This window comes from Bombus vosnesenskii, unplaced genomic scaffold (genome assembly GCF_011952255.1).
Source record: "Bombus vosnesenskii isolate JDL3184/JDL3185 unplaced genomic scaffold, Bvos_JDL3184-5_v1.1 scf7180000014105, whole genome shotgun sequence".
Lineage (NCBI taxonomy): Eukaryota > Metazoa > Arthropoda > Insecta > Hymenoptera > Apidae > Bombus > Bombus vosnesenskii.
This window is the reverse complement of record NW_022883371.1, coordinates 4365631-4387849: the sequence shown is the minus strand read 5'-3', so window position 1 is coordinate 4387849 and position 22219 is coordinate 4365631. Positions and strand designations below refer to the sequence as shown.

Below are 22219 nucleotides of genomic sequence, written 5' to 3'. Positions count from 1 at the left end.
GAAATGATACTTTCATTATATCATATGTTGTTTATCTTCCTGTTATTTTTATGAACAATACAAAAAAGAAAAATAAATTAATAAATAAAAATGTAAATATTATTAGGGGTAGAAAACTGGATAAATATGAAGTACTATATATTGCATATATATTAAATACGTTACGAAATATAATTATAGTTACAAAATATTAATCTCAAGAGTGTTAATAGTAGATACTTAAATGCACAATACACAACACCAAAATTAGTTAGTTACCATTAATCTGTGAATATCTAACACGAAATATATACACAAAGTAAGTGATAGAGAAATAAACACAAAATAAATAAAACTTTTAGATTTGTATGAAATAGATGTGAAATAGGCTATACAACAATTGAGCGGCAATGCGTCATTACTGATTGTTAATGTCAATATGGCTACAATAATATAAGCTTGTCGCTTTACTCTTTACGTGCCTTAGAAGATTCAAAATTAGGAAAATCCAAGAAAAAAGTCAAAATTTTCAATCACTTTGTCGATCTACTGTCAGTCTATATACAATGCTTCAAGTTAGACCGCGATGGTAGCGACCAATTACGAACACGGTAAATGTGTAATGCGAAACAGAGATCATCGATTGGTCGAAATTCGTACAACGGAGGAGGGGAAGGGAAGTGAATGTATGCTAGTCTGGCCCGAACGCGGCTACATCCCCGTGTCAGATCAACGAGCAAGTAGTAACGCTAACGTTAAAATTTTGTCTTTTGTTTAATTCATTTCTATTTATTTTGCCGGTAATCTGGTTGAGTTCGAAAATCGTGGCATCATTAAAACAAGCGGCTGATGATACGGGGATCGGGCCAAATAATACAAGCATCGGTTCCATGGTAAATTTTCAGTGTGATCAAGTAGTCGAAAGCGAATTCAGGCAGCCTTTAACGTAAACAAAAATGGAGTTAGGGGAGGGAGACGCGCAAATTTGTCGACTTTGCGGCCAGTGCGAGAGTATATACATCGACGTTTTCGGTGAGGAAGGCACCAAACGATTCTTAGGATTAAAGATCCACACAAAAATCAACATTCTGGTAAGTACAAATGTAAGAGGTGTGTCATGGGGTCCGGGCCCCGTTTGTAGTTAGAGGAGGGGGTTAGAAAAATGGCCGGAGGGGAGAAGAGCATGAGAAGAAAAGATATTCTTTCTTTCTTTTTGCTATCTTTGTTCTATTATATTTTGTTCGCATTAATTTTCACTTGTGTAGTTTTAGTACTAATATCGTATATACTTCTATGTTTTATGTTTGTTTTGAGAAAGAAATATTTATTTCAGTTTCATATTATTATTCCAAATGTGTCAAATTGTTTACATAGACTTAAAGACTTCTTAAGTAAATCCTAAATAATTGTATGTAATATGTTTATGATTTAGAGACATGTATAGTTGTATTATATACTGTACAACAAGGACTATTTTATTAAATACAAGATATCTAATTTGTAAGTAATCATTTATTATCCTCATATTGCTATTCTTTATTTTATGATTATATTATGTTTTATATCTTTTTTAAAATGAAATATTTTATAATCAATGTTTTGTAAATGTAATTTGTTCTTGGAATCTGATTAACAAAAAACTGAATTTGGATTTGAAAGTATTCATTTTTTTAATCTATCTTTATTTTTTCAAGTTTATATAAACATAAAAAAGTAATTGTTAATTCTATATCCAATATTTTTTACATAAACATTATATATTTGTTTTTAGATATTTGTAAATGGTTATTAATGTTATTGTATTTACACAATTATAATGATAAGTATGAATGTTAGCAATATGTATTATTAGAGTGGGTACCAGATTATAAGAATTTTCAAAATGGTGTATTTACAGAGCGGTAGGGTTTTAATTAAATTGTTTATATATTCATAATTGTTCTTGAACAAGACAAAATATGGTTTCTCAGTTCAATTAAAATTTGTACAGAATCAGATCTTCAAGTAAGATTTTAAAAATCACATATATTTAGTATTTAGATATTTTGTTTGAATCGCAGATAGATGAAAGGGATCCTCTGCCCAAGGCGATCTGTGTTCAATGTCTGGGCAAGCTCGAATTCGTTTGCGACTTCCAAGAGGAGTGTCTTCGCACCCAACAAGTGTTACGCGATCGATACAATCTACCACCCTTAACAGAGATTGTAAGTTCGTATTCAAATTTAATACATAGCTCTACCGCTCATCTATGATGCTACCAGAGCATGCAGCTCACTTTTTTCTTTGAAATTCAAATAGTATAAAGTGGTATCATCTGGTATTTTGGTTCATAAAACAATTTTCAATCATAATATAAAAAATTGTTTATTAAATATGCAGTTTTTAATATATTTGTATTTATAATAAAAAGTATGTACCACAAATACCGGATTGAATTCATTTTCTTCAATAAAACTATTTCTGGTACCCACTTCTACTTTTATTTCAATCTATCTCTAGGCTGAAGTAAAGACTGAAGATACAACACCAAGTACATCAACAAACAACAACAACAATGAAACCAACAAAAATCTTAATTCTCCTAATGATGGGAGTGTTAAAGAAGTAGAGCAACGTGTTTTAAGAACAGCTACAAAGACTCAGAGAAACTTAAGGAGTCAACAGCAAGTAAAAGGCAATGAAGAAGCTCCAAAAGAGCAGAATAATATTCAAAGTACAAGTGGAGACAATACAGAGAATATACAAATTGTTCAAAGTTCTGAAACAACTCCCACACGATGGCTTAGAAGTAGACAAAGTACAGAAACAACAGCTGCAAACGAAACAGTGACTGATACGCCAATCGCAAATAGACTTAGAAGTCATGATAATACTGCCACAGAAATAACTGTTAGTCCACGTAATAGCCCTAATGAAATTGGCGAGAAAGTGGTTGGGAAGCAGCAAGATCCGCACACTATACAAATTCCAACATCAGCATTAAATAAACTTCTAAGTATTGTGTCAAACTCTCCAAACATCGAAGTTTCTGTAAAAGAATCCCGAAATCAAAGCAGCGACATTGAAGATATTAGTTTTACTGTAGAATTATGTAAAAAGGAAAGTGACGATGTAGCTACTGTTCGAGCGCGAGTATTTCCAGATCAGGGTTCCTGTTTGGTGGACAAGGCAATCGTTGGTCTTTTACAAAATCAAAGTTGCGTAGAAGTAAATAGTATAATAAACACCATTATCAACAGTAGCCTGAAGAATGGCAGTTCAACGAAATTGAAGGATTCTGCTGAATTTGAGCAGAAATGGCAAGCTTCTCAGAACCCAGAAGAACTTTTCAGGATCGACGGAGAAGAAATTCGTGTCGACGATAACGTCGAACATGTCGTCACGGATAATCAAAACGGCTACTCTTGTAAATTGTGTTGTAAGTTCTATGAACGTAAGGACAAATGTATGGTTCACGTGAAAACCCACCTTGGTATTAAGCAGTATACTTGCATTTTGTGCAACGCTAAATTTGTATGCAAGTCCGATGTAATGAAGCATATTCGATGCTCACATACTAATCCTAGACCGATACAATGTCCAAAATGTCCAAAAAGGTTCAAGTCGAAATTTTATTTAATGGAGCACGACAACGTGCACAAAGGTGTGAGACCTTATTCTTGTACAGACTGCGGTCAAAGTTATCATCACAAAGTGTCTCTACAAATCCACATGAAATCACACTTACCTCCACAGAACTTAGCTTGCGAATATTGTGGCAAAGTGTTCCCGTACCGTACGAGATTGTTAAGTCATATAGCTAGCGTACATTTAAAAAATCGTCGCAATTTCAGGTGTCGATTCTGTTACAACCTGTATTCAAGTCTTTCAGTTTTGAATGAACATATTAAAACGCGTCACGCGACTACATATACTTGTGAAGTTTGTAGTAAAACGTTCAAAGTCGCGTCCAAGTATAAGGCTCACGTATTACAACACTCAAATCCTAAGCCGTTCGTGTGCAACGTTTGTAACAATAGATACGCCTCCAAAGCATTCCTAAACGAACATCTGTTGAAGCACGAAGGGCTGAGGAAACATATCTGCCAAAAGTGTGGTGCAAGATTCGCACAAGCTAGTCATCTGGCTGCACACCGACACGTGCACGGTGAGAAAAAGCATGCCTGTCCGGAATGCGGACGAAAGTTTAATAGGCGTGATAACATGAAGGTACATAGAAAAAGACACTTTGAAGAAAAAAAGACTAGTAATAGCAAACAGAAGAACGCATCTAGTGGCGACGTTGCTTCCACTGCGTCCAACGAAAAGTAACGGTACTGACATAACTCTCATATTTTTTTAAGACTTAACTTAATTCATGGGTGAGTTAGAGCTTTCCAAAAGAGACGTTTTTTTTAACTTTTAGTCAAACAACGTTAAGTTAGTCGATAAAGCATTAGTTATTCAATAAATTAAAATTTTCAAAAATATTGCTGCAAGAATTAAAAGTAAAAGCTTTTTTAAAAAAATTCAGCAATATTAATCATGAGATATTGATTAATTTTACTTTTAAATTTTGGAGTAACTTATATTATCGGATGAATAATTGCAATGGGGATCACTCAATTTTTTTCCTCTTTCGTCGCTCGTTTCTTTTTTTGTTTTTCCTTCTTTTTTCTTTTTTTACAGTAAGTTAGTCGTCATTTTGTACATAATGTAGTAGGTGTGCATTTAAGAGACTACTGGTATCTCCTAAGTATTTTTTCCATTTACATATACTACATTAGAAAATATTTTTGCACGTGAAACATTATTGATTAGAATTTACCAAAGCTATAATAAAGACAAGCCATGAAACATGACAGAATATTGGAATAAGACATAACAAAAATTAAAAAAAGAAACGTCACGATTGATACTTGTAATTGTAAGGAAGCCAAAGAGTATTATTGGATTCATTTTTAAGGAAAATTTGTATGTCTATCGCACAGTTAGCTTTTTAGGAAAGATTAATTCATGAAAAGGTGTAAATACAGGGCTTCCAAAGTCAAAAACTCCGACCAAGAAAGAATATAGAAGTGAAAAAAAATATTTTCTATATATTTTTACATGACTGTTTTTAATAGAACTGCAAAACTTTTAAATAATACATGTATAAAGTGTATTTTATTATATTTTCGATTCTATTTTATATGTAAAACTGCATATGTATATAGATGAAGATTCAGAGCAAAAATAATGATTCATATAAGAAAATTGAAAATTTGCAAAATATATTATTATTGATTGATGATGAAAAGTCTTTAGATTTAAGTGAACTATTGTTTCCGATAGATCTTATATTATTAAAACTAACGGATATTTTGCTATAAGGGTAGCGCATACAATAAATTATGTAAGAAAGCATATTATGTGATTTGCTAGAAAGAAAAACGTAGAACTATATCGTAAGTGCCTTGGTCAACTCAATATATATTTTATTCATGTATTAAGCAAGAGCATTGGTGAATGAAAAAATCGTTAATGATTCTGATGATGTGTACGTATCACGTGCAACATTGATCTTCCTTCGGAAGAAAATTAGTCGTAATTCTTTGTGCTCAAATGATCCTAATATAATTTAGGAACTATATTGAATATTTTGAAAGGGATGTTACATGAAATAATTGTTAAGTGATAAAAGATAGGAATAATTATGATATACATTTTTTCATTATTTTTACTTAGAATGTAATAGTTTTATATGGAGCAGAATTTAGTTAATGATGATAATGAATTGATAATGTTTTAGTTATTATTTTATACAGTGCTTCAGGATATTCAGTATATGTATAATACTTTAACTTTTTTTTTACTAAGTGAAACGTTCTACTTGTCTATCGCGTTTCCAAGATAAGAGCGCAAAGAATTATGTATGAACTATGATTATTACTTTTCCTCGGGACAAATTGTTCCCCGTGAGAACTGTTAATAAAATCGTGCGAAGGATATTACGTCTAACATTTAAACTCTTTCCTCAGATAACATAAGTGATAAGCAATAATTATTATTTTGTACAAGACGTTTGTTAAACCAATCTATTTTTCCATTTAGTAGGTAATAAGTAAGACGATATATATATTGTATATATATACACTATATATACTGTGTATATATCTTAAGGTAAATATTAATATGTTATTAATGTGCAGTATGAATTAGCGTATATAACAATTTTTCGACAATAAAGAAAAAAGCATACATTTGTTTAAGGATTCCACAATTTTTCTCAATAAAGGTACGATATTTTTGGGACCGCTAATTATTTGATTTTCAGCCTTATTTTTCTCCATACCACTTCTAACTCATCTTGCATGGTAATTTATCTTTATCTTGCATGTACATAAAAGATACGAGTCAACGAGGTTTGTTCTGTTACTAATATAATTCCTCTGTAGAATTCTAAGATAGTAGAAATAGCAGTATATTATTACTAAGTTTAAAGTCATTTAGATTTAGTCTTATTTTGTTGCAAGATAGATTGTGATTAATTGGGGTATATCTCCTAGTAAAGTGTTGTGCTTTTTTTTATGCTATCTATAAAGATAACGTGGATCATTCTTTGGACACAGAAGTTTCTTTTTGTTGTTTCAGATAAAGAAGAACGATGGGCTGCCGCAGATTGCTTGTTTGCGATGTTGGGGTATCCTGGAATTCTTCTGCGACTTTTACGATCGCTGTCATCTGGTACAACAGGAGTTCTTGCAGGCTGTAAGCTATTGTAACTTGATACATTATCTAACTAAAATTTCGCGTTTGCCCATATCTACTTGTTGTTAGAGAAAATAAAATGTACCAATATTTTTCTTATAAACAAATGAAGACAGCTTTAAAATGATATGGGATAGACAAAAATTTTATTTTGCAAAATTAAAAAATTTTGCTACATTCACGCGTTATATAAGCTACACTGGAAATGGAGGCGTTCCAAATATTTGTATTTTATATATTATATTTTAAATAATAGTTGTATATTTATATATTATTTACTAAAGGGTATTTATATTTTTTTAAATTGAATCATATACCTTTTCATATACGATTAATTTAAAAGGTATTTAATTTCAAGTTTGTAAAACTTGTATGAAATACAAAGACAACATGAACGTAAAAGCGCTGCTTTACGTTTTTTCTTGCTTTTCATAAGATAAGTTGTATGAACTTAAAGCTAAAATACCTTTTAAACTTATCGTTTTCTGTGCTTGAATACTTTTTATAGAGAAAATCGAGCCTATTATAAAAAAAGTGTATAAAAAGATATAGCTCAATTTAAAAAAGAGATAGAAGTGACCTCGAAATCTTTAAAATTCCTCCGCTTCCGGAGTAATCCACATATATTGTTTGAAACAATTTAGACGAAGAAGATTGAATAACACTTTTATGTTCATATGTGATATAAAAATGTATAGAATATTTCAAAATTAATATTTAAAATCCTAAAAAGAATAAGATTTAACTTTTGTATTCACTTGCTGTATATGATTTTAAGAACATTTTGATTTCACTGATTATAGCCTACATAATCAAAATACTTTTTTTTTTAATTATAGAATTAAAATATTTAGAAACTAATATTTCATTTCGGAAAGATTGGAAATATTTTGTTTCTATTTCATAGAGTCAAAATACAACAGATGAGAAGTTCCAGCAAGATAGCGATGCTGAATCTGATAAGGAGAACGCTATCCCATCTGCGAATGAGATGAAACGGAAAGCTAAGGCATTATCACCTGAAAGTCTAAAGAGTACAAAAAATTATCTGTCCGAAAATAATACGTCGCACTACAGGACTGAAAGAAAAGAAGAAAACGCCAATCTCGTAAATAATTCCCCTATTAATGATCACTCGGTTACACAAACTACGGTACATATAAGCAATGAAATTTTATGTGAAAAAACATCGGGGAGTGACCAGCGTGATGCTAGTAATTTAGAAGAGAATACAAACAATTTAAAACATAAAAATTTAAACCACAATATATCAAGAAAGACTACAGTTCGTACAAGGTCAATGAATAACTTGAACTCGGCGCAAAAAGATGAGGAGGACATTAGTATAAATACACATCAGCCTGTAGGACGTAGAAAAGGATCGAAAAACAAATTGGAGAAGATGAGAGGAGTCAGTTTCTCAGCAGGCAGCAGAAAAAAGAGAAAGAGGGAAGAAGAAAAAGAAAAGATAATCCAAAATGATATGGGTAAGAGTGATACTTTAAATAGTAATTTAAAAAATTTGGATAACAAATGCAAAAGCAACTACCTGCATGTTATTTATGATAATGATAAGTCCAATAATGTGATTAATAATATTGAAACCTCCCCCAAACCACAAGTTGAGCAAGAGGCAGTGAAGGAACAGGTGGCAATGGTGGACACATCCTCAAATGTAAATTATACCAAAGTTAAGGAACCTGATATTGTATACATAAATAATGAAAATCATCATATTGGCGATGATTTAGTAATTAATAAATTAAGAAAAATGGAATCTGATGGTAAAAGCACAGAAAAACCTGACAGCCATTTGAACAATACAGGAGATTGGTCTGTAAAAAGTAAAGCAATATCAGTTATTGTAAAGCAAGAGAAAGGAGAAGCAGAAAGTACTCCTCCTAGCGAGACTAAAAGGACAAATCAGCTTGGTTTGACTCCTAATGAGATACTAAGACAGAAAGATAAAACTGTAGCGGAGAATCATGATCAAAAAGGAAAAAAGTTAGATTTAACACAGATATCTCGTTCATTGGTGGAGGAATCTGAGAAAACTGAAAATAGTGAGACTAATTTAGTAACAGTACAAAATATTATTAAGCATTCTGATGTTTTTAATAATCCACAATTAAAAATATTTACAGAACAAAATCGTGTGACCGTTATAAGGTCTTTGCAATCTAATGAATTATCAAATCCAAAGATGATGCAGGAAGATTCCACAGAACCGTGCATTGCAATAGATGTAATAGACCAAAGTACTACAAATGAGATAGAATGCAACCTCAGCAAACGTTCATTATCTCGATTAAGTGAAGATAGTTTTAATAAAATTAAAAGTAAAGATAGGTCGTTTGGAAAAATCTCCGAATTGATAAGTGATGAACAAAAACGAGCTATTGAAACTTATTACACGGTGGACATGTCGATAGTAAATTTGGAAGAAGTACAAAAAAACATAACGATAATTAATAAAAAGAATATACGCTGCAATATTTGTGGCTCCCTTTATCTCAGAATGGATAAGTGTCAGGTAAGTTGTACAAATTATTTTTATTATATGTAAGAAATTATTCAAATTTGTAATAAAACACATAATAATAGTCATATTGAATTCTTGTAGGTACATATTTGGGGACATTTACAAATGAAGCCCTATCAATGCAAAGCTTGTGACTTTGCCACAGTTACAGTTAGCAATGTTCGATGCCATATCAGAAAAAGTCATTTAAAAATTAAACCATTCGCGTGCCATCTGTGTGAAAAACGATATGTAAATGCCATTTTATTAGAAGAGCATATTAATACTCATACAGGTGCCCGTCCATACAAATGCAAGCTCTGTGATTTTGCAAGTTCTAGTAGACAAATATTAAGTTATCATAATGCCACTCATAAACCATTGAAGGTACCATCAATAAAATTGATTAATTTATTAAATAATATATTAATTACTGTATTTTATTTATTCATTTAAAAATTGTTATAGGATATTAACTGTAAACTTTGTGGAAAAGAGTTTTATTCAAAAAGCAGATTGCGTGCACACATGATTGTACACAACAAAGATAAAGCCGTTATGTGTAAACTATGTTCTGCTTATTTATCTAATGCAAAAGCATTAGAAACGCATCATAAAAACATTCACATGCAAGATTATGTATGTAACATATGCGGTAAACACACCAAGTCAAGAAAAGCTTTACACAATCATCAAAATGTAAGATATATTTTGTTAATTTATTAGTTACTGATTTGGAATATAATTAAAAACACAAATTATATTCATAGGTTCACGCTGCTGCAAAATACAAATGTACTCTATGCCCAAATGTGTATAAGAGTAGTCAAATACTAAAAGAACATCTTTTAAAACATGAAGGTATTAGAAAGTACAAATGTAATACCTGTGAAAAGTCGTTTGGTCAGCAGTCTCATTTAGCTGCTCACATGGCAGTACATAGCAAAATTAGGTATGTTTTCTAATAGTTTCTTAATGGTCTCTTACTTCACTGAATCCTGAGAAATTCACTAATGACTGGAGGTATTAAAACTAATCGAAGTATTTAAATTAAAGCACCAATCATATTCAGAAAGTTTGAAATTCTTTTAATATTATGATAACAATGTAAGATATTAAATGCAGTATAAAGCAATTAAATAATTTTATTTTTCTACTAAGGTATTTAAAATATATATTAACATTATATATATTGAGTCATTTGGCGGACAATATGTATACTATTGTATACATGTATGTATGCGGTATACTATTGTATTATATTTAATATTATTTATTTATAACATATGTCTTATTTATAGATTTCATTGTCCTGGATGTGACAAACCTTTCAATCGTCTGGACAATATGAAGATACATACTAAACGATGTAAACTATTTTTGGCAAATCCAGAGCTAAAAAATCTTTTAAGTAAGAGAGAAAGGACTATATCGTTCAATAATATAGCAGAAGTAACTGCAGAACTAAAGACTGGTAATATGACAAATTCAATGTCTCAAGTTTCTCTAGAAAATCAGAATGATGAAATGTTAGTAGTAAAGACTGTGGAGCATGAACAAAAGACTGCATTGAATCTTTGCAAATTAGGGCTAAATATTTCTTGCATTGAATCAACAGAAAAAACATGGAATTCTGATAAGATGTATAATGAAAAAGAAGTAATGAAATCTTCTGAAAACGTTGCAATTAACGTTACAAATATCGATGACAGATTAATTCCAGAAAATGAAAATGTGTCAATTCTTGAAAACGTCTTAGGACCAGAAAATTATTAATATCTGGTTTTTATTAAATTATGCCTATTATTTAAAAATACTTAAACTTGGGAACAAGTTTTAATACATTTGATTAAATTTACATAATAATTAATGTTTAAGGTTTAATATTATATAATATTTTTATATGAGAAATACATTTTGTGATCAATCGATTTCAAATTAGATAGATTCGATAGATAGAAAATCGATTTACACGACAATTTGATTACTACTGTTCATATTCGAAACAGTACGTAATTAATCATTATTTTATTGTTCGTGCATTTTGATGATTCTAAAGAACTATTTACCTTGTCTTGATAATAAATTGATTTCAAGACCAAAGAAAATTATCAGTATAAACTTATTTTTTTAACTTATGCAAAGATATATTAAAGTGAAATGACTCTCTTACACTCTTACGCTTATTTAATCATAAGAAAAAGAAAAGACTGATTAAATTTATAACTGCAAAAGTTCCTATTTAAAATAATTAGACTTAAAATATATTCATTCACGCGGGAATGATTTTTACGCGGAAGTATATATTATTAAAATCTCTTTGTAGTAATTATTATCATAGTAATAATCTTTAGTCGTTCAATTTTTTATATCAGAGTAACAAATTGTAATACGAAATGTTTATCATTTGAACCAAATAAAGTATTAAATAAAAAGAAATAAAACAATAAAGATATTTTAATATCCATATCCCAAAAATTTAGTCTATAAAAATGATTTTACTAATACTGTTTATCTATTTTTAATTCTTTGCAAATAAAATGATTCGTGGAGTCAAGCAACAATAGTCATTTGAAATTCTCTAGTGGGCGAGCAAAAAAGTATAACTCAAATTTTCCTCAACAGGATAAGTGTACTAATATTTTCTACTCATTGCTGCTGTCTTTTATTTATGGTTCTAATAGTACATGTTAATTTCATTTCTTTTCCACTCTTTTACCTGGAATTTTAATAATATATCCAAAACCTAACACCTAATCTTACATTGCATTTTAAATGTTACATGTGCTTCCCTGTGAAACTTATAACTCTGACTTACATCAAAGAAAAGATTTCCTCTTTGCTTAAACTCTTTTGCCCACCCACCAAAGAATTATTAGCTCAACATTGAAATAATAACAGTAACTTTTCCGAATCTATTATTTTTTTCGACACGTACATACATACAGTATGTACTTTAAGCGTTTATCTGCGATTATTTCTGTAACTAATGGAAATATGAAAAAATTCTTTAGATGAAAGTCGTATGGTATCAAGGGAAACATATCATGATGATAATTGTTTGGCCTTGAGATAATATTGGAATGAGTTGTACAGATTATTTTTGAATTTTCAAATAGAATCCTACATTTTAATTGTATATTCTTCTGTAGTTAATATCGAAACCTTTTCAGTTGACGTGCCGTTAACATTAGCGTTACCCTTATGTGCACCACCTTGAAAAGGCTACCCGATAATCTCCGTTATTTTTGTAGATCAAAATAATTGACTTGAGCCACGTCGATTTAATTCTTTTTATTAATTACCATACGATTGCAGTGTCATCAGTACCTATATATTGTTGCAATCTTGTAATTGGAATGAAGAAAAGAATTTCGTTATAATAAATTAGTCTTACACTAAGAGTAAATATTAGTGAATTTTCATGTCATTTTCTATTGACATCACAAAGGATATATCTTAACAAACATGAAGATGGTATCCCATTGGGGGTAGCCATCCACATGATAATCAAACATATAAAAAATTCTACCAAATGTCTAAATTGGACAAATTGTGAATGTGAAATTTTAAATAAAAAAAAAAAAAAGAATTTTCTATTGAAGAGAAAGTTGAATATGTATTATTCCAAGGCGATGGATTTTTATCTTATTTTGAAGTATGCAAAAGATTTTATGAACATTATCCTAATTTATTAAAATCAGATGTTACTTTTCCCTGAAACACACATACAAATACATAAAATTCATTCTTCCTAGAGCCACCATACATACAGGTCTGAAACTCTCGTGGTGGGAAGAACGATGATGTCAATTTATCTGCAGTAGGGTACTTTAATCGAGAAGTTAGTAACGTCGTTGTGTAACGCCATCGTGTGAAAATAACTCGTACCCTGTTGTCTTGTCCCTGTCTCTTCTTCTCATCTCTTAATGCGGCCCTGTAAGCGACTCACGATTGACCGAGTAGAAGGGGGGACGGAAGTAAAAACCAAAACCGTGATAATGATAATAGAGAGTAACTTTTGTCTTACATATATGATTATTATGATTATATTATTATTATTTTGCATCTAATTTAATATCCAATAAGTGTTATGTAAAATAAATATTTTTTTATTATTAAAAAGCTTTGTAAATTCTAAAAGTATACTATAATTTTGCTTCTTTAGTAAAAAATTTAATAATATTGAAATGTTCCAATCATGAATAATGTTTTGGAGGTGATATTACAGGAAATCGGGTCTCAAGTGTCGCAATTATGGAGAGATAAAATGGTGTACATCGAGTAACTTTAAGAGATCAGATCTTTAAAACGGCGTATGCAAATTGCATGTGTAGGTATTGTTTTCTCGAATGATCTCGAAATCAGCTACAAGAATATACAATAAAAAGTATAGGGTTCCATTTAAACATTCAAAAGTGATTTTTACAGGTCATTTCAATTTTATCAAGATCAAACAATTATCATCATGATATGTCCCCCTCGATACCATACAACTTTTATCTAAAGAATTTTTTCGTATATTTGGTAATTACATAAATAATCACGTGTAGAGATTTAAAGCGGACATATTGTATGTATGTGTCTTCATGTTGCTGAATGTATATGGATTTATAGACTATGTGGATGGTTTACGTTGAACATATGTATACATACATATATGTGTCAATCGTCCTCGAAGAGATAATAAATTAAATGTTAAATGATATTTATGTAAATTTATTTTATATTTTGGATTTGGATTTAGTTTGGATAACAAACTTATTACCAGAAAATAAAAGTATAAGAAGTGGGATTAGACCGGTAGGAATGTACTTAGTTGAATAAAAATCCGTTAACCTGAATTCCCGTTATATTCTTCGGGTTTTATTCATGGATTCTTCTTCTATCAGGTGTACGTTCTGTCACGGTGCGTAAACATCGTCTCTTGTTAGTGATACATATAGTTCAACAATCTCTTAATTTAATAACGAAGACTTTTCAACATCCTCATTACTACACTTCAGTAAGTAATTTATTTAGTTCATTTAATTGTTGACTGAAAAATAAATATATATGCAATTTTCTGAAATAAAAATCGCTAATTTATTTTGATTATAATATTACGTTTCTTCATAAACAATTAATCATTAAAAAAAAAAAAGAAAGAAAAAACAAGGTGTGTTAAACACTATGAAATAATTTTTATTTTATTTGTATCCTTTTTAGACACATATGCAAGTTGTTAAATTAGATTACCCATTTACTTAATTACCATTTACTAAATTACTTAAATAAAATACAAATAAAATAGAAATTATTTCATACTTTTTTCAAAAATTCTATTATTTTACATTTTGTAGTGAAACGATCAGTATTACAGGATCAATGTAAAATGGTTTTCATTGTCGTTAATAAATTTATTTCTATCTGTTTATTATTTATTTCAATTCTTAAATCTTATTAATGAATAAAAGATTATATGGGATGTCTAGCCCAACATGTAAATAAGGAATAAACCAGCTGCACATTGCCACTGACATGATATTTTGAACAGTGGTAGAAGGATATTGCTATAACTTAATAGTGTGTCACATATCATTTCGTAATGAAAGTGGACTTATGTTCAAAAACAAAGCCGCAGAACAACATTTCCCGTGACGGAAACACGATAATATTAATTAAAAAATATTATACTTATATTATAATAATTAATAATATATTAATTAATATTAATAAATTATATTATATTAATTATAATATGTATAATAATTAATTAATTAAATTATATTAATTAAATATTTATATTAATTAAAAAACGTAATTTTAAAGCGTTCGCCCAGGCTAGTGTTTTGGAGTTATGTTGGAATTACCCGCTGATATCCTGCACGTTTTATTATATACAAAATTGTAGATATCATGTCAGAGTTTCTTCTTTGTTCATCCCATGTTCTGGATTTATGTTTTTATCCTTTTACTCATTTACAGTTGTAAACGTTGTAATTCTATACATTTATATCGAGTGCCGGTAACGTGGGAAATGGTCACTTGCAAAAGGAGTTTTACCAATCAAAATTGTTTTACTGTATAATAAATATATTAATATGTAGAAATTAACATGTAGAAATATTATAGAAAGTACTATGCTTAAGATATTTTATACATCTTTGTGTATTATGCGCATTCTGTGCATTTTTTGTATTTTCAAATTTCGTATAAATGCATAACAATCAATAGATTGTCTATTGATAATGCATAGGAGCCAATAAAACTGTTAGTCAATTTCCATAATCCGCCAATGGTATCTTGTTACAGAGTAAAAATATAGAAAAATGGCCCTTGAGGCACCGAAATATGAATACTTGAACGAAAAAGATACGAAGGAAATGTTGGAATTATTTAAAGGTGAAAGAACAGGTTTTGTTTTAGTAGGTCCAAAAAAGTGGTTCTTTCCCTATAAATATACGATAGAAGGTAAAGGATTTTATAATTTTAAGGCAAGGCCAGACGATACGTGGATTTTATCCTATCCAAGATCAGGTAACTAAATATGTTTTAAAAATTTTTATCATTGATGATAATAAAATATAATTCTAATTCTCAACGTGATTATTATTTAAGTTTTTATACTCTTCCCTTTAAAAAAGTACCAAGGTTAAAGAATTTAAATGCTTGTATGCACAATGTCAATATAATTGATATAATTCAATTATTTCGGTTATCGATATCTTTTAAATTTAAATATCAAAAGACGGTATACTAAGATATTTTTAGAATAAATTTAAACACTTTACTTTGTTTCTAATTTATTCCAGGAACGACGTGGACTCAAGAATTAATCTGGTTATTGTCAAATGACTTAGATTTTAATAGAGCAAGGACGGAATTCTTGGCAGAACGATTTCCATTTTTTGAGTTAGTATAATTAATTAAATTAAGTTAATGAAGTCTTAAGATAAATTAAAAATTAGCAGACGATATGGTGATTGTAGAAGTTTGTCACTGGTTTTCATAAAACAGTAGTTTCTAATATAACAGAACTAACAGTTATATAACATTACAATACTAATGTTATATGAATTCATCGTCCCTGAAAAATTATGCGATTTATTCCTGGTTAATATGCAATATCCTGTGACCATAATATTACGTACGAACGACATGTAATTATATAGTTAAAGAAAAAGATAGAATGTGAAATTCATCTTACATTAAAAAAAATTTTTTTTATTTTATTAAAAATAAAACAATTTTTACAAGAACGGTTAATAGTTCCATAAGCAAAATCTAAAATCATACGTAGAAATATTTCAATGTATAACAGGTATACATATTGCAAAATGAAAATAACAGTGTTGCATACAGAATTTATTAACGCAGCTGCAAATATTATTTCTAGATTTAGTATGTTTAATCATTCAGAGGTAACTCGAGAATTGGTAAAGATGAATGAGGGAGATAAAGACAAAGTAGAATTTTGTAAAAAGATTGCTGAGCCAGGGTATGAAGTCTTAGCAAAATTGCCTTCAAAGAGATTCATAAAATCACATTTTCCATTTTCTTTGTTACCAAATATTTTGGACAGTGGTTGTAAGGTAAACTTATAGTTATGAAGATGTTATATTGTCTTTTATTGTATAATTTTATGTAAAATTGTATTATTTCGTGGAAGATAGTGTACGTTGCAAGAAATCCAAAGGATGTTGCTGTTTCTTGGTATTATTTAAATATAGGTATTAAAACTCAAGGATACATAGGTGATTTTCCAACATTTTGGAATTACTTTCAGAATAATCTTAGTAGGTATTACGTAAATTTTTAAATACTCATACTAAACCTAAATAACAAGATTAACAAATTTTATAGAACATAAATTATGTCTTATATAATCCCCTATATAATCTTTTTTTAGCATATTGGGGTCCATATTGGGAACACTTAAAGGAAGCATGGGCAAATAGAAATCATCCAAACGTTTTATTTATGTTTTATGAAGATATGCAACATGTAAGATAAAACACGATATTTCAAAAAGATTAATCCTTTTTTAAAATTTCTTTTATTCGCATATTTTTAGGATTTTTCAAAAGCAATTAAAGAAGTTGCTAAATTTCTTGGAAAAACTTATACTGAAGAACAATTAAAAGAAGTAGCAGACTATTTAAATGTAAAGAATTTTCGAAATAATCAAATGGTGAATTTATCAGAATTAAACGAATGTGGTATTATAACGAAAGGAATATTTGTCAGAAAAGGCAAAAGTGGTGGATGGCAAGATATTTTCACTGAGGAACTTAATGCTAAAGCTGATAAATGGATAGAAGAAAATTTGAGAGGAACTGATCTCATTTTCCCGTATTTTAATAACATTAGTAATAACTAGAACTGATAATTCAAACAGTTAAGATCGTTTAATTATTTTTTAATATTTTTAAGAAAAAATTAGAAAATTTTGGTTAGGTAAAAACAATGTGTAAATACGTGTATCGGAAATCAAGGATATATAGTCGAGAATGCAAAGCAAGTCCTTTTTCATGACTGGAAGACTGGGAAATAAATTATTATTGTTATTGTTAGGAAATTCTGTTAAATAAAATATATTTATATATTCCAACCTCTTTTTTTATTTGGATGAATTTTACAATCAATTCTCATTGAGAATTATAAGTAAATAATTCTAAATATTTGTACGCAAAAATGGTGTACTTTAAATTATATCAATGTATTAAATAAATTTACATATTGTACTATAATATATAAAAGGAAAAAAATATCATTTATAAAATTATGACTTTACCGATTTAGTTGAGGAGTTTCATATTTTGCACATGTTACATTTATACGAACTATTACATTAGTTTTAAATGCATGACGTAATTCTTTCTCTACGTAAAATGATAAGCATTTAACCTTTTGGGCCTTTGATTTTAATAATATCTCCACATATTTTTTTTTAGGACAATTTAATGTTACAACAGTATTAATACTACCATCATCACCCAAATCAAAATGTTCTGTTAGTATTTTTATATTATATGGCATTTCATATGGAAGTATATCCATTAATTTAGCTCTAACTGTCTGTTCTATTATAACTTTAGCTGGTTGATCGCTATAACGTTTTTCATCATATTTCCAATTACTTACTCTAGCTGAGTCGAGCAAATAATTCTACAACATATATTTAAATATAAAACATAAAAAATCATTGAAAATTATTTTTATCATAATATTTATTATAAATTACCCTTAAATCATCCACACCATCTCCATTAAGTGCAGATATCATAAAAATATCATCAAATTTTGGATAATTCTCTTTGTTTATTAATTGTCTTGTAACTTCTAACAATGCCATCTTTTCTTTTAATTTATCTACTTTATTAAGAATTATCAATAGTTGTGTGTCTTCTCTTTTTTCCTTTATATAATTAAGGACAAAATCATCAATCTTATGTCTAGTAAATACATTAGTTACATCTTGTACTATTCCAATAATATCTGCTTCAATGAGTGCAGTTTTAGGATCATCTTTGAATGAATCTGATAATTTATAAGTCTTTATTTCTTTAGGTACTACTAATCCAGGAGTATCCATAAATATAATTTGAGTATCTCCTTCTGTATATATTGCTTCTGCTTTGTGCATTGTAGTATGAACTTTTGAAGACGTTGGACATATCTGTATATTAATATTAAATATTAAAGATACTTATTTTATATTAAAATTATGAAATAAATAAATTATTCTAACATGTATGAAAATACGTACGCATCTGTTTGTGAGTTTATTTACCAATGTACTTTTTCCAGCATTTGGTAAACCTAAGATTGCAACTTTGACTAATTTTTTGATTCCCTGATATAAGTCTGATGCATTATTTAATGCAGTTTGATCATTTGATATTAACTGTGCTTCATTGCTAACATTCGAAATAGCAGAGCAAAAAGGGGATCGTTTAAAAAAAGATATGTTAGATTGAAGCACACGTTGTTTGATTTTAAATGAAATCATTATGCCAATAAAATTAATAACACATTATTTATTGAGATTATAAAAGGTCTAATAGGTTAGGTTTGAACATTCCCATGAATAAACTACGGTAAATTAATTTATCAGCATTATTTACAAATGTTAAAACATCATTCTTACTACATCAAGTAATACTTTCGATTCTATCAATTTATATTTACATATAGAACAATTAAAATGTTTGGCAATAAGCATACCGATAATATGCCAACTTAGATACAAACTCAATACGCTATTCAATTTATAAGCTAACTGCGTAACTTATTTCAACTAATTGTTAGCATAAATTAAAGTCATATACATATATAATAATTAAATGCTTCACAAAAAATCATTACAACTTAAAATTTCTAATTAGAAAATGAATTAAACATATTTGTCATTTCTTTAAAATAGAAAATATTAAAGACAAAACATTTATTTTTCAAATGTTCGAACTTATTTAATAACATGTAGTATGATATAATAAAATAAAAATTAAGAGATAATAAAGAACGAAGTGACGCACAAATATGTAATAAAAAATATAATTTACTTCCAAACCTTTCATTTTGAAAAATTACATTTGAATGTGTTTCTTTAGTTTCTTCGTGTGTTATACATACACATAAAATATTATTATGATTGAGAAAGAAAAAAATATATTTTCATTGTTAAATAATTGAGTAATATCAGATAATATTCATTATTTTTTTATTTCAAATAGATTATTTGAAAAATTTATTTTCTTCAGTTCTCTCTTCTAACAAATCCATGATGTATATTTCATCTGTGTTGGTACACCTGATTTTAAATTGACAATGACAAAATTTCAAGCTGCAGTTCAGTCATTATGTATTGACGTATGTTATTCGAATCAGATTCGAATGCAAATTCTCGTTTGGCTGTATTGAATTTTTCAGAATGTTTATTAAACGTGATAAAAGTTCTTAAGATAAGAGAAGATAGAAATGTATAACTTTTTTAAATGCTTTAAATATCTTCTTTACGAATGATGAATAACAGAATTGCTTTGATGCGATGCATCGATTTAAAATGTACGGGCAATGAAACTTGAACTAAAACCATCCGCAACCTTTTTGTGAAGACTTTTATGAAAGTGGTTCAGTTTCCTATAGTAGTTGATGGCCAAGTCTCATAAATAGCAATGGATATGTAAAACTGTTCAAACGGAGCATGCATTTCTGGATTAACAAACCGGCGGGCAGGTATTACGGTTTCACTGGCCGCCGATACCCCGCCACACCTTTGCCAAAGACCCGCTTGAGTAAGAAAATATTTTCAATTTCTTTTTCTAATACATAAATTTATTTATTACTTATGATACCTACAAATTTTGGTGAAAATTGTTTAATATACACAACAGCAAAATTGTTAATCTTCTTCATTAAGTAGACCAAATGATCTTCATGCTTATATTTGTTGCTTTTACAGATCAATCTAGATATAATGCAGATTTGAGACAAATGATTACTCCACTTCACCGATTTCAAAATCTGAATGCTGTGGGAAATACAGCTGGTCCTAGTAATATGAATACTTGCAGAATGATAAGAACAACGATAAGACCAAACAATGAGACACAACATTTTCCAGTTGGCTCTACTCAACATGTCCAGCTAAACAACATCTCCAAGTAATTAAAGAAAAAGGTCTACTAAGAGGATTCTGAGGAACATGTTCTTCTTATATACAGGGTGACTCACTTATACATGTCTATCACCAGAAAGTACTTATAAATGATTCGCCCTTAATGATAAACTGTTATGAACAATATGGATGTTTAAGGGACTATTATGAATACAATAGCCAAAATATTAAAGCTTTTATTTGTTTACAGTAATGTAACAACTGCTGGGAATAATCAATTGATATTATCAAATACTACATCAAATGGAACAAATAGGAGCTTTTTGGATTTTTCGGAATTTAATGATGCAGAACTTGCAAGTTACAGATTACGGTGTGGTGTTTGGATAACGTTTGTGCTTGTAACAGGATTTGTGGCTGCTGCAAAATTTTATTTCAGTAGTGGAGTAAGTTGAAGCTAAAATTTTTTATGAAGTAAACGTTTTAATTTCATTTCTTTATTATTAATATTGAACATTTTCTCAACAGGGTCAAGGTATAGAAATATTCGTATTTTGGGGTCTATTAACATTATTATTATTTGCATGCTTATACTCTATTTTATGTTGTCGACATCATCACAATAGTCATGAAGAACATCAAATTCAAGAGGAGCGCATTGCATCTGTGACTGGTACAACTCCAATACCTAATGAAAATATTAGACCTATTTCTGTAGTAAGACAGAATCCACCACCACCCTATCATATTGCTATTTTGATTCCCTCGAACAATCTACCAGAAGAAGCTCCACCACCATCTTATGACAAAATTATGCGTTAGATTAATATTAGTATATTAATATAAAGCTATATAAAATACTATCACTATTTTTCATATACTACATTTTCTAAACATAAAACATCGATACACAATATTATCAAAAGTGCATCATTAACTATAAATATTTCATTTCCAAGCTTTTGATTTGTGCAAACAAAGAAATGAGGAAAATTTAATGAAAATATTAACAATTTTTCTAGACTAGGAAAACTTTATATCTGTGATACAAAATAGTAATGTAACATCAATGTCGCCCATGGTAACATTTGCAACTTAAAGAAACATAAGAGGCACTGTTATGGGCATTATATACAATGTCTGATTGTGAGTCGGAAAGTACAACTGATGTCCGCGATACTTTATGTTTAATGCAGTACTAATATATATTTTCCTTTTTTATACTCGAATAAGTTTATTTAAGCGAAATACAAATATACAAAATGATTTGCTGTAGAAAATGAGTAACGTTTCTTCACCTTTAAAGAAATTTTTCATTATAAAATATAAACATATAAGAGAAACCGATGTATTACGATAAAATTGCAATTCATTTGGATTAATATATG

The 22219-nt window shown here is 29.0% G+C and overlaps 4 protein-coding genes across 8 annotated transcripts; 3 read left to right on the top strand and 1 right to left on the bottom strand.

Annotated features, from left to right (window-relative positions):
- Positions 1-11: 11 nt before the first annotated feature.
- On the top strand, positions 12-11053 carry LOC117239519 (zinc finger protein 181-like). 4 transcript variants are annotated; one of them, XM_033505152.1, is made up of 8 exons: positions 13-1070; positions 6592-6708; positions 7616-8195; positions 8331-9241; positions 9332-9616; positions 9698-9928; positions 10000-10181; positions 10531-11052. In XM_033505152.1, exons 1-8 carry the CDS (start codon positions 936-938, stop codon positions 11003-11005), a joined length of 2916 nt encoding a protein of 971 aa, XP_033361043.1. In that variant the 5' UTR covers positions 13-935; the 3' UTR covers positions 11006-11052. The 4 variants fall into 4 exon arrangements, with proteins under 4 accessions (XP_033361041.1, XP_033361043.1, XP_033361042.1 ...); XM_033505151.1 differs by having other exon boundaries at positions 7616-8771; positions 8853-9241; positions 10531-11051; XM_033505150.1 differs by having other exon boundaries at positions 12-1070; positions 7616-9241; positions 10531-11053.
- Positions 11054-14084: 3031 nt separating this feature from the next.
- LOC117239662 (sulfotransferase 4A1-like) lies at positions 14085-17810 on the top strand. Of its 2 annotated transcripts, XM_033505398.1 has the most exons (7): positions 14085-14234; positions 15524-15748; positions 16024-16123; positions 16608-16803; positions 16881-17007; positions 17121-17215; positions 17286-17810. In XM_033505398.1, exons 2-7 carry the CDS (start codon positions 15541-15543, stop codon positions 17589-17591), a joined length of 1032 nt encoding a protein of 343 aa, XP_033361289.1. In that variant the 5' UTR covers positions 14085-14234; positions 15524-15540; the 3' UTR covers positions 17592-17810. The 2 variants fall into 2 exon arrangements, with proteins under 2 accessions (XP_033361289.1, XP_033361290.1); XM_033505399.1 differs by lacking the exon at positions 14085-14234 and having other exon boundaries at positions 15494-15748.
- Positions 17811-17969: 159 nt separating this feature from the next.
- LOC117239625 (GTPase Era, mitochondrial) lies at positions 17970-19513 on the bottom strand. Its single transcript, XM_033505346.1, has 3 exons — positions 18981-19513; positions 18456-18890; positions 17970-18379 (listed from the first exon to the last, which is right to left on the bottom strand). The coding sequence occupies exons 1-3, from the start codon at positions 19221-19223 to the stop codon at positions 18002-18004; spliced, it is 1056 nt and encodes a 351-aa protein (XP_033361237.1). The 5' UTR covers positions 19224-19513; the 3' UTR covers positions 17970-18001.
- A 572-nt stretch (positions 19514-20085) lies between these two features.
- On the top strand, positions 20086-21694 carry LOC117239616. Its single transcript, XM_033505335.1, has 4 exons — positions 20086-20508; positions 20676-20877; positions 21082-21277; positions 21360-21694. Exons 1-4 carry the CDS (start codon positions 20418-20420, stop codon positions 21651-21653), a joined length of 783 nt encoding a protein of 260 aa, XP_033361226.1. The 5' UTR covers positions 20086-20417; the 3' UTR covers positions 21654-21694.
- The last annotated feature ends 525 nt before the right edge of the window (positions 21695-22219 follow it).